A 15,136-nucleotide genomic window follows, 5' to 3' on the forward strand; every position below is an offset into this window, starting at 1 on the left:
CAACCTCCGCCTCCTGGGTTCAGGCAATTCTCCTGCCTCAGCCTCCTGAGTAGCTGGGATTACAGGCACACGCCACCATGCCCAGCTAATTTCTTGTAGTTTTAGTAGAGGTGGGGTTTCACCGTGTTGACCAGGATGGTCTCAATCTCTTGACCTCGTGATCCACCCGCCTCGGCCTCCCAAAGTACTGATACTTATTTTAATCCTCACCTGCAGTTCTGCAAAATAGATCTTAGGAGTTTCATTTGAGGTGATGGAGTCTCAGAGATGTAAAGTCATGTGGCCAAGGTGAACTGCTATGTGAAGGTGCCAAAATCAAACCAAGTTGGCCTGGCCACAAAGCCTGTGCCATCACTGTGGTTTCAAGAGTAAACAGTGTATGAGCAGACATCCTTCTATGTAAATGGGACCAGAGCCATCAGGCCAAACAGCTCCCTACTCCACACAGTTCAGGATAATTCATATCCACTGAGTAAACAGACCATTCTGGGCAAGAATTCCCTTGTGTCAACTTGCCTGTTCTAGGAATTCTCAGTATATATATTGGAGCCCTACCAAAAATTCATCATGAGACTTGTCTTTCTGGAGATCCACCCTAAAAGTCTTAGCTAATAATAAACCGAAGAACCTTCCTATGAGGTGGTTTCACCATGGAACTTTCCCTTGATATCTCCCAAAGGATGACTTCTTTGAGTGAGTCTGATACACTTAAGAGTCCCCATGTCTCCAAGAGTTGGAGAGCATAGCTAGCCCACCTTGTAGGCTTACTGCCTTGATACCCCGTCTTCTTCACTCTCTGCCCTGAATTAGCTGTCCTTCTATGTTCTCATAGTACCCTGTGCATGCACCTGTTAGAGCACCTTTTCACATTGCCTTTGCTCATGTCCTTGCATCTTTTCCCACCAGTTCAAGTGCAGAATGCTACACCCTACTCGCCTCGTAGCCCCAGGATTTATCATACTTCCTGTAACAACAATAATAACCACAGTGTTATCGAAGTTGATGTTCATTGGGAACTTACTATATGCCTTTTGAAATAGGTACTATTGTGATGCTTACTTTAAAGGCAAAGAAGCTGAAGCACAAAGAGGTTTGTTTACGACCTGAGTCACAGACCCTTAAGTGGAAGAGCTGGGTATGAACCCAGGCAGTTTGATTCTAGCCCCATGCTTTTAACCAGTACTGTGATGCCCCTGTGTAGTAGATGCTTCAGTAGTTAATATCTGTAAATGGTTACACATGTGAACATAATTGCTGTGTTTTCAGTGATATATGACCTGTGACATAACTTAAATCCATGCAATAATAAGCTCTGTTATCATGGGGCTTTTCTATACTTATTCATGCTTACAAAGGAGGGGTAGTACAGGGACATGTTTATGAATACATATTAGATATAAATGCAACTTATGTTTCTACCGTTGATGATCATCACCTCTGTGGCAAGTTACTTATCTTTTTTTTTAGTGGCATTTTCCTCAGCTGGAAAATAAGAATTATGGTGCCTACCTCATACGGTAAACTTAGAATAAAAGGACTACTATAAGTAATCATTCCTGGGACACAGTACTTATTCAACAAACATGGAAAGATATTATTATTACTATTATCATGAACGTTGTTTTTAAAACTTTATAATTGACAGAACTACTTCCTATCCGTGGACAAGGAGTTCTGAACCAGTGTGAGTGATACTAAATGATATTTCTGGAGCTTGAAGTCTAAAGTCACCAAATTCAGTACAGAGATGTTTGAATTTCAGAGGTCTGCAAAACACTCCAGAAACTAATGTAGCTTTTGTCCAGCCTCCACATCTTTGTAATATACACTGTGGGGTTTAGGAAGCCTGGGCAGAGGATGGAACCAGTGGTATCCATTGTCAGTACTGGCCATCTGATGCGTAGTGGCTTGTAAGCAAGCAGTGGATTCAAAGGTCGATTGGACAGTTGTATAACAAAGAGTGTTAGGAGATCACGAGGATACTGAATACCTAATAGCTAACGGAAGCTATGATGTATTATTCAGTGGACATTGAACTTGGCACATAATAAAGACTCATTCATTCATTCACCAATATTTTTGAGCCTGGTGCTCTTATTGGTTCAGGGAATCAATAATAACCAAAAAAAGTCCTGGGTGCTCAGGTCACTTTATAAGCATTATCTTCATCAACAGCATCATCATAACAACACTGTGATGTAGATGTTACCATTGCCATTTGATAGGTGAGGGAGCTGAGGCACAGAGAGATTAAATACCTCACCTGAGACCTCATAATTGGAAAAAGTTGGCCTAGGATTTGAATTCAGCTCTTTCTCATGCTAAAATCCTTTCTTTAGCTGCAATATGATACTACTTATCAAGCAAGTAGCAAATGCTGAGATCATGTATGTATTTGTGGGGAGGTGTTGGAGGGGAGGGGATGGGTGTTTGTTAACTCAGGACTCTATCTAAATAGCTATCATTGTGACAGCAAAAATAGCGATCATGGATTTGCAGAACATGAGAAGCTTAGGCTGTGGCTTCTATTCTTGAGCTCAGATTATCATTTTATTGCTTCTGGTCAACATCAGTGTATACTTGGTGGCCCTAACAAAGAGAAGAACTTTTATGCTTAGGTTGATAACCAGGTAGAAGCTCTGAGATCCTGTGGTTCATTTCCAGGTTGCCTGCTTAGTAATACCTGAAGAGCTTGGACAAGGCCAGCAGGCACCATGCCCATTGAGATGTTGTCCAAACCTGGGGTTGGGTGCTCAAATATCAGTGACTTTGCACAGAAAGTACAAAATGCTTTGGTCCCATCAGGGCTGTAGATGGGGGCGGGCAGCCTTAGTGGGCTGCCACCGACCCTTTTGTGTAGGCCTCTCACATGCCTGTTTTCCATGGATTGAGAAGGAAGTTTCAGAGGCACCATTTCAAATGCCACAGAAAGGGAGAAGAGGCAGTGTCCTCTTCTTCAGGTCCCTCTCTGCTGTCTAGCCTCAGCAAAGAGCTTACCTGTTGGGACCTTGGTTTATTTTTCTATGAATGAGAATATTAATATTATTATTAATATTACCTACCCTTTCATCACAGATTTGGAAGATTGAAGCAGGGAAGTTTGGAAGCATAAAAAATAATAGTAGATGCAAGATTAATTTGAAGTATGAAAGCCAGTGTTGTAGAGAAGCGAGTTATGGAGGATATGGGGTCACTAATTCTTTGTGTACTGTTCACAAGTATGGCCTGGAATGTATCTACCATTGACAGTGGTTTTTGAGAAAACCATTACCTTCTTACTACCACTATTAAAAGGCAGCAGAAACAGCAATTCAGTCCTCCACTATTTGCCTGCTTTTTTGTTTTTAATTCTTGCCAGATGTAGACTGGCTGTGAGCCTAGAGGGTGAGCAGTTTCTGATACAGGTAGTTTTGTTCTTGCTTCCCTTCTAGACAAAGAATTCTTGAAGGAAAAGGAGAAGTTACAAATGGAGTTAGCAGCAGTGCGGACTGCAAGTGAGGACCATCGGAGACACATTGAGATCCTGGACCAGGCTTTGAGCAATGCCCAGGCCAGGGTCATCAAGCTGGAAGAGGAGGTGAGACCAGGCTGCGGGGTTTGGGGGAGGGAGAGGGGAAGCAGAGCCCTGAGGGCTTTCACTTTCTTCTCCTAACCCAGCTACTTTAACCAGAGCCAATTCTAAGGAGTTGAGATAGGGGAGGCATGTGGGAAATTTCTCAAAAACAAAAGTGATTAAAAACAGAGTTTATGCATTCTAGAGCCAGGCAAAGTAGGAAAAGCACGATAATCCCATCAGCAAAGCCCTCACACTCGGTGTGAAGCCCAGCCTACAGCCCATCGGTTGACACGTGTCCTATTTAGTCATCATGCATTTAGTAGTTTCTGATGAAATCAACCCTTTAGCTTAAGTGTTGTGAGGTAGGCTTTTCCTTGAAGCCTGACTGAAGAATTAAAATGACCATTTCCAAGATCCAAGCCAAGGAATCCGGTTATAGATGAAGAAGAAGAAAAGGAGTAGAGGCCGAGGGCAGGCAGCCAGGGGCCTGCTGCCTCGCACCTTCCAGCGCCCTGTGGTGGTGGCGGCAGGTGCCTCTGTGTTACACAGGCTGACCTGAGCAGGATCCGTTCCAGGAAGCAGAAGCCCAAAGTCTGGAAGAGTCTTAAGTGAGAAAGTCTGCTTGAAGTGCTTAGCTTGTTGCTGGGCACACAGGAAACAGTATTGTTACTAACCCAACTGTTGTTGAATAGAAAAGACTGCCAGAAAACCTCCCCTGATGCAAGTAACAGGGATATTTCATCAAATTTCAAACACAAGGATAAATCAGCTGAAGAGGAACATGATGGAGTAAATGAGGGTCTTGCCCATTGGAAGCCTTTAAAACCCCACAAGTCTTGTATAGAAACTACCATTTTAATACTAGCATAAGGATCCAGGGCAGCAGCCCCCATGGTATCTTCTATGTTGCCACTAAGGAACGTATTAAATATAAAAACATTTGCCACAGAAAGTGACCTCACTCCTTAAAGACAAGAGATCTCTTATGCTTAAGGGAGGCTGGGGCTTCTCATTATTGTCATCACTGAAATGACATCTCCATCTCCATGAGTTGAGCTAAGGAAAATTGTGGTTTAAAAAATCTTTTAGTTTTAACATTTCTATTAAAGTAAAAATTAGTTATGCTTCTTGAAGACAAGTTATAACCACCGTTATAGGTCTTTTTTAATTCTTATATTCATATGAAATATTTGGTTGATTGAATGTAGCCTCTCTAGAACGTCTCATAGGTCTGCTTCCAGCATCACTCCTTTCTAATTAGAATTTCCTTTAAGGGACTTAATTAGTCAGATATTGAGAGCCTACTGTAATTTACCATGGTGGGTAAGAGGGAACTCTAGAGCAGACTGCTGTAAATGAGAATCCTGGCTCCACGGTCTGTCAACTGTGTGACCTTAAGAAAGTCATGTAATCTTGAAGACTTTCCTCATCTCTAATGACGATAATAAAGGACTTTACCGCCTCTTACTGTTGTTATTTGGAGGATTAAATGAGGTACTACATATAAAGCACAATGCTTGAATCATGGTAGTGCTCTAGGAATGTTGGTTGATGTAATTACTGTTATTAATCATCCTCAACAGGATATATGCCTTGCTAGAATTAAGGTTGATACAAAGGTAAAGGAGACAGATTCCTGCTGTCAAGGTTCTTGCAATTGCTTAGGGATAATAGTTATTCATTTAACAAATACTGATTGGGTGTCTACTAAGTGCTAAGCACTGTTCCAGGCATTGGGTACACCCTGTTCACTGCCCAGCAGGGACCAAAATCAGCAAATCTTTTGGTGCTTATATTCTAATGTCTATGCATTCAGAAAAGTATATACAGTGGAAGATATCGTAAGTGGTGTATGAATCACACACATAAAATATTTTGTCAGATGAGGCTGCAGGAACCTTCACTTAGTAGGTCTTCAGAAGCCTGTGGAATTGGGCAATCAAAAGCACAAGGAACGAAAGGGCCAGATGAAAATGGATCCCAAGAACAGGTATAAAAAGGTGTAAAGTTGCTGTCTCCTCCTTGAAAGGTTAGAGCATCTCCATTTTATTCCAGTGGCTTCAGCCAAAATAGGATATAGGCATAACTCATGGCGGTGCTGCCTGCTGAGTCAGAAAGCACACCTAGCCGCAAGTTCTGAAATCACTAGCATGTTCCAACTTGCCAGTGTCATCACTGAACTCAGGATTGAATACCCCCAGGTGCCAAATGACAGGAAATAGCATTGGGTGTCGTCTCACTCAGGACCAAAGCAAGTCGATGATTAAGCCTGAATTTTGGCACCAGCTAGTTCTCAGAATGCTGTCAATAAGCCCAGGATTTGTGAACCTGGGCCAAACTCCTAATTAAAAGAACACAAATTCTGAGAGTAAGAATTGGAAGTTGTTGGTCATAATTCTAAATCCATACCTAATGTGACATTTACATAGATCATTTTAACCTTAATTTCCATCTCCTTGGTTATTGTGTTGTTAAATATTCACTATGCACTTCCCATCTCTTCAAGGCTGCCAACTACCAATCTATAAAGGACTCTGAAATCTTTATGACAAAGTTACTCCATAGATATCTATAATAAGAAAATTTTTTTATTTATTCACTGATACATAAATAAGTACACATACATATATACCTAATTTCTCTATTATAAATGTAATTTATGCTTATTGTAGAAAACTTGAAAAAATATAGAAAAGAATAAAGAGGAAATTGTTATTCTGTTATATAGATAAGTATGCCTATTTCATTCCTGCCTTTCTTTCCTGGACAGATAAACAGACGACATTGTTGTGATAATGTTGTATATAATTTTTGATTCTGGATTTTTCACTTGACTTATAGAATAAGAATTTCTTCATGATACCAAAAACTCTTTTTTAAAAGATTTGATTTATTTTATTTTTAATTTTTACTTTAAGTTCCAGGATACAAGTGCAGAACATGTAGGTTTGTTACGTAGAAATATGTGTGCCATGGTGGTTTGCTGCACCTATCAACCCATCACCTAGGTTTTAAGCCCCACATGCATTAGCTATTTGTCTTAATGGTCTCCCTCCCCTTATCCCCAACCCCCAACTTGCCCCTGTGTGTGATGTTCCCCTCCCTGTGCCTATGTGTTCTCATGGTTCAACTCACACCTATGAGTGAGAACATGCGGAATGTTTGTTTTTCTTTTCCTGTGTTAGTTTGCTGAAAATGATGGCTTCCAGTTTCATTCATATCCCTACAAAGGACATGATCTCATTCCTTTTTATGGCTGCATAGTATTCCATGGTGTAATATGTACCACATTTTCTTTATCCAGTCTATTGTTGATTGGCATTTGGGTTGCTTCCATGTCTTTGCTATTGAAAAGAATGCTGCAATAAACATATGTGCAAAAACTCTTTATAGCGTCACTTCCAATGCCTGAAAATGTAGAAATTATTAAGCAATAACCAAGCATTGAGCTCAAAGCTGCATAAGTTACCAAAAGCAGGTGCCCGAGTAGGGTCTTCAATTCCAAACATTCTAGCCATCATAGGTATAAATGGCAGCCTAGGTGTAAATCTTTTCTGTTCTAGTGCACTTGAAGGATAGGACTAGGGAGGTGGGAGGTACATGCACCTGTAGTTTAAATAGGATCTCTAGATAATCTGACCCCACCTCCTCTCTCCCAGCTTTGAGAATCACTGGTCCAAATTCTGTGCTCCTTTTTACTTTCCTGCACTCAGTTACGAGAGAAGCAAGCATATGTTGAAAAAGTCGAGAAGCTGCAGCAGGCCCTGACCCAGCTGCAGTCTGCATGTGAGAAGCGAGAGCAGATGGAGCGGAGATTGCGGACTTGGTTGGAGAGAGAGCTGGACGCGCTGAGAACCCAGCAGGTAAGGAACTTGGCATGGGCTATTAGAGGAATTGGATATGTTCACTCAGCAAATGTATGGAATATCCACTGTGGGCCAGATGTTGCACCTTGCTCTCAGGATTCAGAGGGAAACAAGAACTCCCTGTCCTCAGTGAACCCATACAGCCACCAGGAGAGGAGGCGAACAGTCCACTCACTGGAGTGACCTACGCCTTCACAGAGAGAAAGTGGTCACCAACTTGGGGCTGGGGAGAGGGGAATCCAGCATTAGATGACTTCAGAGAGGAGGACATTTGGGCTGGACATTGAAAGATGAGTTTGTTAGGCATTCAAGGGCAAGAACATCAGAGGTAGAAAGAGAGGATGTGTAAAGGACAGGGCTATGAAATGGCATGACAGGTCCAGGACAGCAGGGTGCAGGTAGCTAGGGGATAATGCCCAGTTCAGTGGCTGGTGAGGAGACCAAGGCTACTTGTGGAGGGCGTTTGATCAAGCTGAGAGACTGGGCTTTTCCCTGTAGTCAGCAGAGTGCCAGCAACTGGGAGGTTTTTAAGCTGGAGAGAAATATGGTGCAAGAGATCGGCCAGAGAGCCCTCTGATGTCAGAGGACCATCCAGAGGGTGAATGTTAAAGTCACAGAGGCCAGCTTGAAGGTTGTCGGTACAGCCTAGGGTGTAGTGACAGTGAGAACCCGTGGAGGAGTTGAAGGGAAGAGCCAATAATGGGGTGACATTAGTAGGGCATGATGATCAGTGAGTTTTCAGAGATAAAGGAGAAGAAGTGATTTAAGACCATCCCTAGAAATAATATAAACCATAAGTTCCTATTCCTGCTGCCTCTTTTTTTCTGCTGGTGACATCTTAGCATGATACTCAGCTAGGAGTAAGCAGAGTGAAACGCCCAGCCTCGGATTCACCTGCAGCACAGCAAGCAGGAAGAAGACTGGTCAAAGGCTCCTGACTCAGACGAGCCTGTCCACCTCAGCCAGCATGATGAGCAGAGACCTGTATTATGCAGCTGGTGAGGGGTATGCTCTAAATTGGGATACCAGGGAAATGCAAAGCAGGGCCCCATGGAATTATCTACTGGATAGGGCATAGTGGCTGTGGTTGAAACACTTGAAAACATTTGTGCATGTGCACTCAGGCCAGCTCAGCCCTCTCGCAGGGCAGGCCCATGAGGTTCCTCTAGGTGCGTGCACTTGGCTGGAGAAAGAGGTGTTAGTGATATTGCCCAGAAAAGTAAGAAACCCACCTCTGCCTCCCAACCTTGGCTTGGTGGATAGCCTGTAAGAAAAGGCAGGTCTTTCTGTAGACATCTAATACTTATAATCTGTGCCACACAGTTTGGCACAGGTACACCCTTCAGCTGTTCTCTGTTGCTTAGTTGCTGAGACCGCCGCTTCCCCAACTTGAGGAAAGGGATTCTCCCTGGTTCCAGGTACGGCACTGGCCTCAGTAGACATTGATGAGCCTTTCTTTGGCTGACCAAATAGGCAAATCTTGGTTCTTAGAGCACAGAAAGAATGTTCTTTCCTGGTTAATATGCTGTCCACACCCTAGAGTTAAGATTACTAACCCTTGACTCTTCTGAGTGCTGTGAAACCAGACTCACCTCCATTATCCCTGTCATTTATGAAGAACAAGAAACATGATGTTAGAATTATTTGAAAAATACCTTAATTGCCACAGAGTATAGTTGATTGCGTGCACATTCAGTCCCATGCAGGCTCACCCACACAGTTTCCTCAGGCAGGCAACAACAACATTCCTGCTGTGCGTGAAGGCTGCTGACAGGCTGAGCAGCACCAGTAGGGGACAGCAATTTCAGAATTGAGGCTCTTCTGGGAAATTACTCTGCTTGCATTTTGAATTTGTGCTTGGGAGCTGATGGCAGACCCCCAGCTGTGTATGGCTGATGTGGGATCGAAGATGAAGAGACAGTCTCTAAACAGAACTGTGATGCTTAGCATGTCTTTAAAAATAACATTACAGTTTGCTTGTTTGTTTCTAATGAGAGCATTAATCTGCCTCCTATGATATACATTGAGGGATCATTTTCCTGTTGTTCTTGATACTCATGAAAAAGATAAATACAGGTTGAATATCCCTTATCTGAAATGCTTGAGACTAGAGTATTTTAGATTTTGTATTTTCAGGTTCAGGATACTCAACCTGTATTATTCTTTATTTTTTTCCTGTAATACTACTTTATTTTCTAATTTTCCCAGTAAGCATACATTATCTTATAACCAAAAAAGGTTAAAATGTTATTACAAGAAAAAAAAATCCACTGGAAACATTTTGAATTTTTTACTAGTTCCATGTGGCAGATACTGTTAAAAGGGCAAAGTTTGTCTAAACTCATATTTGGTATCTGTGGACTGGTCTTGGGGGCAGCTCTGCTGGCCTCGCCAGGGATGACTCGGAGTCCACTTGAGAACATGGGGTCATCTGAGGAACTCAGTCTGTCCGGGAAAGATGATGCAGGGCCTCTCTGATTCCCTCCTCCTCATTCACCCTCAGGCAGCTCATGAATGTGCCTGCCAGTTCTTGGGCAGCAGCCTTGGGAAAGACTTCCGCCCTCCACGCCACACCCTGTTCCTTCGTCCCTGTGTTTGAGGTAGTTATCTGCCAGCTTTAGAAAGCATGCTGGGGTCACACTGTCACAAACCCCCTGGTCATCTCCACGCTCAACAGGGCAATAGACCAACTGCATGGACTCACCATCTCCCATAGGACATTATTCTGAGGAGACTTTGAAGAGTGCACCTTAGAGTTCTTGTTGAATCCACAGCCCAAATAAGGGCTCTGCCCTATGACTCATACCAGGACACAGCTGAGCCTGTCTACTTGGCCCCCTCTAACAACACGGAGCCCTCAAGTGAGCTCCAATTATTTCTTCTGGAGCTTTCCAGAAGGGCTGGTACACTGAGGATGGGCAGAGAGGCATGGAATCGTGTGTTGATTCAGAGCAAGGGCCCCAGGGTTAAACCAGCCACAGTCAAATCCTGCCTCCCACCACAAAAGTAACCTAGAGTAAGTCATCTTTCTGAGCCTCAGCCTCCTTGTCTATAAAGAGAGGCAAATAAATTATACTTACCTCACACTTGTAACTACAAATAAAATCTGAGCAGAGTACTTCTCAGAATGCCTTGTGCTTAGCAATTGATTAAAAACAAATCTCTCTCACTGCTGTTTTCATTACCATCACTACCTTCAGAGTCATTTGAGGTCTTAGGGCATTTGTGGTGCCCTCTCCCAAATTCCGCCCTTACCCCAAATTTTCCAGCCTCATTGAAAACAACGTCAACAGAAATGTGGGTTATTGAAGGCAGGTAGAGAGAGAAAGATAGGTTGGGACAATAGAACTAGCAGAAAGAAAAGCTCTTAACAGCTCCTGTTTTATAAGTAATTGCTGCTCTACCATGGGAGGTCAGATAGTACTTCAGCATCATTAGAAACTGGGAGGGAAGTGAAAGAGAAAAAAAAGAGAGAAGGGAATTTACTTTTTTTTTTTTTTTTTCCTGAGACAGAGTTTCTCTCTTTCTCCACGCGCCAGGCTGGAGTGCAGTGGTGCAATCTTGGCTCACTATAACCTCTGCCTCCCAGCTGCAAGCAATTCTCCTGCCTCAGCCTCCCAAGTAGCTGGGACTGCAGGCACGCACCACCACGCCCAGCTAATTTTTGTATTTTAGTAGAGATGGGGTTTCACTATGTTGGCCAAGATGGTCTCGATCTCTTGACCTCGTGATCCGCCCGCCTCAGCCTCCCAACGTTCTGGGATTACAGGCGTGAGCCACCGCACCTGGCCTGGGAATTTACATTTTTAAGAACTCGCAATTTTATCTCTTTTACAAAGAGCTCTAAGTTTCACATCTTACTTCCACAGTAGTCCTATGAGAGTGAAGAGAGAAGGTTCCTGAAGAATGCTCTTTGAAAGGAAAATGAGGCACAGGGACACTAAAGGGACCAGCCCAAGGTCATGTAGCTAATGAGGACATTCCTCCCATGAGAACCACATTGAGGGTGAAGACTTAATCTGTTTTGTTCACTGTTGCTTCCGTGGCACATGGTAGATGCTCAGTCAGTACCTGTTGTCTAGCTAGCTGAATCCCACTTGACTGTTAATCTGTTTTTCTCAGTAGCACACTTACCCATTAGACCAAGCTAACTCTGTACCCTTGAATGTTGACATTCATGCATTTATATAAATAACTCTTAATGACTTGAATTGAGGGGGGCACTATAAAGAGTTGTCGTGATCTCATGTGAGGTTAAAAGGATTCTGTAACAATAAGCCAGCTGAGATGGTAACAGAAGGGATTTAGATAGAAACCGACAAGCATAGATGGCAGCTTAGTGAGGCCATGGGAGCTTTTTCTTGGAAAGTTTCTAAAAATAAAGGAGCTTCTCATCTCGCTGGACTGGTTCATTTGTTCTCCTGCCTGAGTCTAGGTGCCTGGCCAGATGGAGTTAGTGCCCCCCCTGCACAGGTCAGGTGAGGACAGGTATGCCCTTCTGCTCTTTTCCTACTTAGAATGTTGGTCACTGGCAAGACACTACTTCCTAGAATAATTTACATTTGTAGCTTTAAAAAATCGGATAGAAACAAAATTTGGTTTACAAAAAACCCATAGGCTCGTTTATTTTTCCCTCTCTGATAGGATTAGATTCCATCAGTATGGCACAAATGTCCAGCTGTTGCTCTGGCTAATTCTCCAGTCATTTTCTTAATCTAGGGGATTATGTGGTTCTGGATAAAGCACTCACATACCTCTCACCTTGCATCCAGCTCTGCATTTTAAATTTGCAATCCCTGGAAAACATGAGGGGAATGTATACCCCAGGATATAGACTAGGTGTGATGAAATCATTCTCCCTGGAGTACTAGGGAGCCTGGTCCACACTCTGACTGGGCCTCTAACCCTGAGACCCCGAGATGATCTGTCTCTGCTGCTGCTGCTCTGAAGGCAGAACTCTCTTAGAACACCATCTTCTATGTCACGCTCTTTAGAGGAAATAGTGTACTTGATTAAAGGAAAAAGATTATGAGGTATTAACATCCTCAGTTTGTGAGCAATCCAGAAAATGGCTTTATTTTTTCTTACTAACACAGAAAGAGCTGAAAAATGAGCTTGCCTTATGCTAGAGGTCTTCTGCTTTCGTATACATTATCTAGTCTGATTCTCATTCTCAGTCCTCTGAGTGGAGCAGGTATAAATATCTCCCTTCCCTGCATTGCAGTCAGCAAGCATGCAAGTTAGGGCATCTCCCATTTCCTTTGCCTTCCATTTCCCCTGCCAGCCTCAGGGGAAACAAACAACTAGAATAGCTTTGTGGAATTCTCGAGAAAGTACCCTAGACCAGGAGGTCAAGACTTAATCCTATTCTGTTGGTGTAATTAACTGCACACCACTAGATAAGCCACTTCTTGTACGCAAAGGCCTTGACCTGTGGCGATAGACCCAGGTTTGAATCCTGACCCTACTACTGATTAGCTGAGAGACATTGCATTATTAATTTAATCCCTCAGCAACTCCATTTCTCATCTGTAAAACTGGGACAGTATTGTCTGTGTTTCAGAGCTCCATGAGAATTAACTACAATAGAGGAATTTGGAGGTGAAGTAGCATGGTGTGTGAATTGTGCAGGATCTAGGGAACCTCATGTGTTCTGTATGGGCAGTTGTGCAGACAGCATTGATGTGACTTTGAGCATCAAGATGTTTTTTCCACTCCTTCAGAAACATGGAAATGGCCAGCCAGCCAACATGCCAGAATACAATGCCCCAGCCCTCCTGGAACTTGTGCGGGAGAAAGAGGAGCGGATCCTGGCCCTGGAGGCCGACATGACGAAGTGGGAGCAGAAGTACCTGGAGGAGAGCACCATCCGACGCTTTGCCATGAATGCCGCAGCCACTGCAGCAGCTGAGAGGTGAGACCAGTGGAACTCTGGTGGTTGTAAAAGCACAGTTTAAAAAAATCAAAACAAACGGTATCCAGAGATGTCCAAGGCCCATTTCAGGAAGCAAGGTAGCTAAAAATTATTCTTAAGAGATTGTAGTGCTAGTTGGAGAGCAAGGTTGTGTGACATTTCTGGAGGATGACTTGGCAATATATATCTTCCCTTTGATTCCACAATTCTACTTCTAGACATCGATCTGAAAAATATATGTGTCTGAAGATGAATGTCTAAATAATCACAGTGTTATTGAAAATACCAATGCATTTAACACAGCCTAGATTTCAAGAAGAGGAGGTTCATTTAATAATTTAAAGTACATGGCACAGAGGAATACTGTGCAATCACCAAGAGTGATGCCGTGAGAGTATATTTAAGACACCTTTTGATGCCATATTTATATCATGGGCCAAACTAGAAGAATAGATAATTCTCATAGCAGCCCTGAGAGCAGGTATATTGTTATTATCTTCATTTTACAAGTGAAGAAAATGAGGCTTAGAGAGGTGCAGTTGTTGATTCCTAATCATGCTGGTACTGATCAAGACCTTCCTGGCTTGAAAACTGATTTCACTTAGTTTGAAATTCTTTTCTGCTGCTGTCAGTTTTTACCTCTGTTGCCTTACCTTCTTTTTGTAGGTGCACGGCTTATTCTATCTTTATAAGCCAGCTCAAGGTGTGCAGTAATTCACAAAAATACTCCCAAATGTTCTGTTAAAACATACTGTTGTCAAGAGTAAGCAAGTCAGTTTCCTTTTGACGTTAGGCTGCTGGATCTCAGCTGCATGCATAGTTGCGGCACACACGGGTGGCTCTCCAGGGGACCCATCCGGCCCCTCACTGCCTCCCACCCAGTTTGAGAACTGGCTCTTACATCAGAGAACAGGAGTTCTGTGGGATTCATCCAGTCCCACTCTTCCCCTTCTCTGCCCTGTTTGGAGTGTTGGATGGGTAGTGGGACTGCCTTTCCACCCTCGCCACCCTGCCTACTTTGCTTTTACACATTTTATTGAGCACCTAATAATTCTGTGAGCAACTACCCTCCATTACAGACTACCCCTTCTGGGTGGGAGACATAGGTTCAGAGAACCTCAGATAGTTAGCTCCAATCTTAATGTTCTTTTCAGATAAAACCTCTGTCATTTCAGCATTGCTTTTTTTTTTTTCTTTTTTCAATACAAAAAAGGAAAATGAAGCATTTTTGAGAAAGGTACACATTCTGAGCCCTTGCTGTCTAGGTGCTAAATGGCCACAGACGAATTGGTAAAAATTACTATTTCTAGCCATTAGTTTTGTGACGTTTCAGCCACAAATGCATGCTTTATATTTATATGCAATGATTTTTAAACAGAGAAAATAACTTCTGTACACCAACTAGTTTTCCCATCTTTATGCATCTTGATGCTGTTGATCAGAACTTTTAGAAAGTTAGCTTACTTTTTATGTGTGGGGAAGGTTTTGAAACTTTTTACAAATTTCACAGCAATGTAATATTTCTTTCAGAGTTTTATATATTTACTGTATAAGTTGCTTTTCTCTAATTGTGTTTACTATCCTCACTTGGCGGTGTAAACATGAATTTTTTAATTTGTTTCCAGCTTCATTTAAAGTCTCCAAAAGTAAATTTGTTGAAAATGTTTCTAACCACTAATTTCTATATTGATGATTTTGTGCACCATAGTATGAATTTATAATTTTACAAGTATGTTTTAAGTGTTCCGTTTGCTTTCTACATCGTTTGGGCTTTAGTATATTTTCAGTGACACTTTGCAC

General features: G+C 42.6%; 1 protein-coding gene across 1 annotated transcript in view; it reads left to right on the top strand.

Moving 5' to 3' along the window:
* LOC108287090 (angiomotin-like protein 1) overlaps positions 1 to 15,136 on the top strand; it is a 56,868-nt gene that overhangs the window by 28,264 nt on the left and 13,468 nt on the right. The window contains exons 4-6 of the mRNA XM_017505258.2: positions 3,432 to 3,577; positions 7,270 to 7,419; positions 13,146 to 13,336. Of these exons, the coding sequence (XP_017360747.1) occupies positions 3,432 to 3,577; positions 7,270 to 7,419; positions 13,146 to 13,336 (487 nt within the window). The remainder of the gene's footprint in view (positions 1 to 3,431; positions 3,578 to 7,269; positions 7,420 to 13,145; positions 13,337 to 15,136) is intronic.

Source organism: Cebus imitator, unplaced genomic scaffold, assembly GCF_001604975.1.
Source record: "Cebus imitator isolate Cc_AM_T3 unplaced genomic scaffold, Cebus_imitator-1.0 Scaffold336, whole genome shotgun sequence".
NCBI classification, from domain to species: Eukaryota; Metazoa; Chordata; class Mammalia; order Primates; family Cebidae; genus Cebus; species Cebus imitator.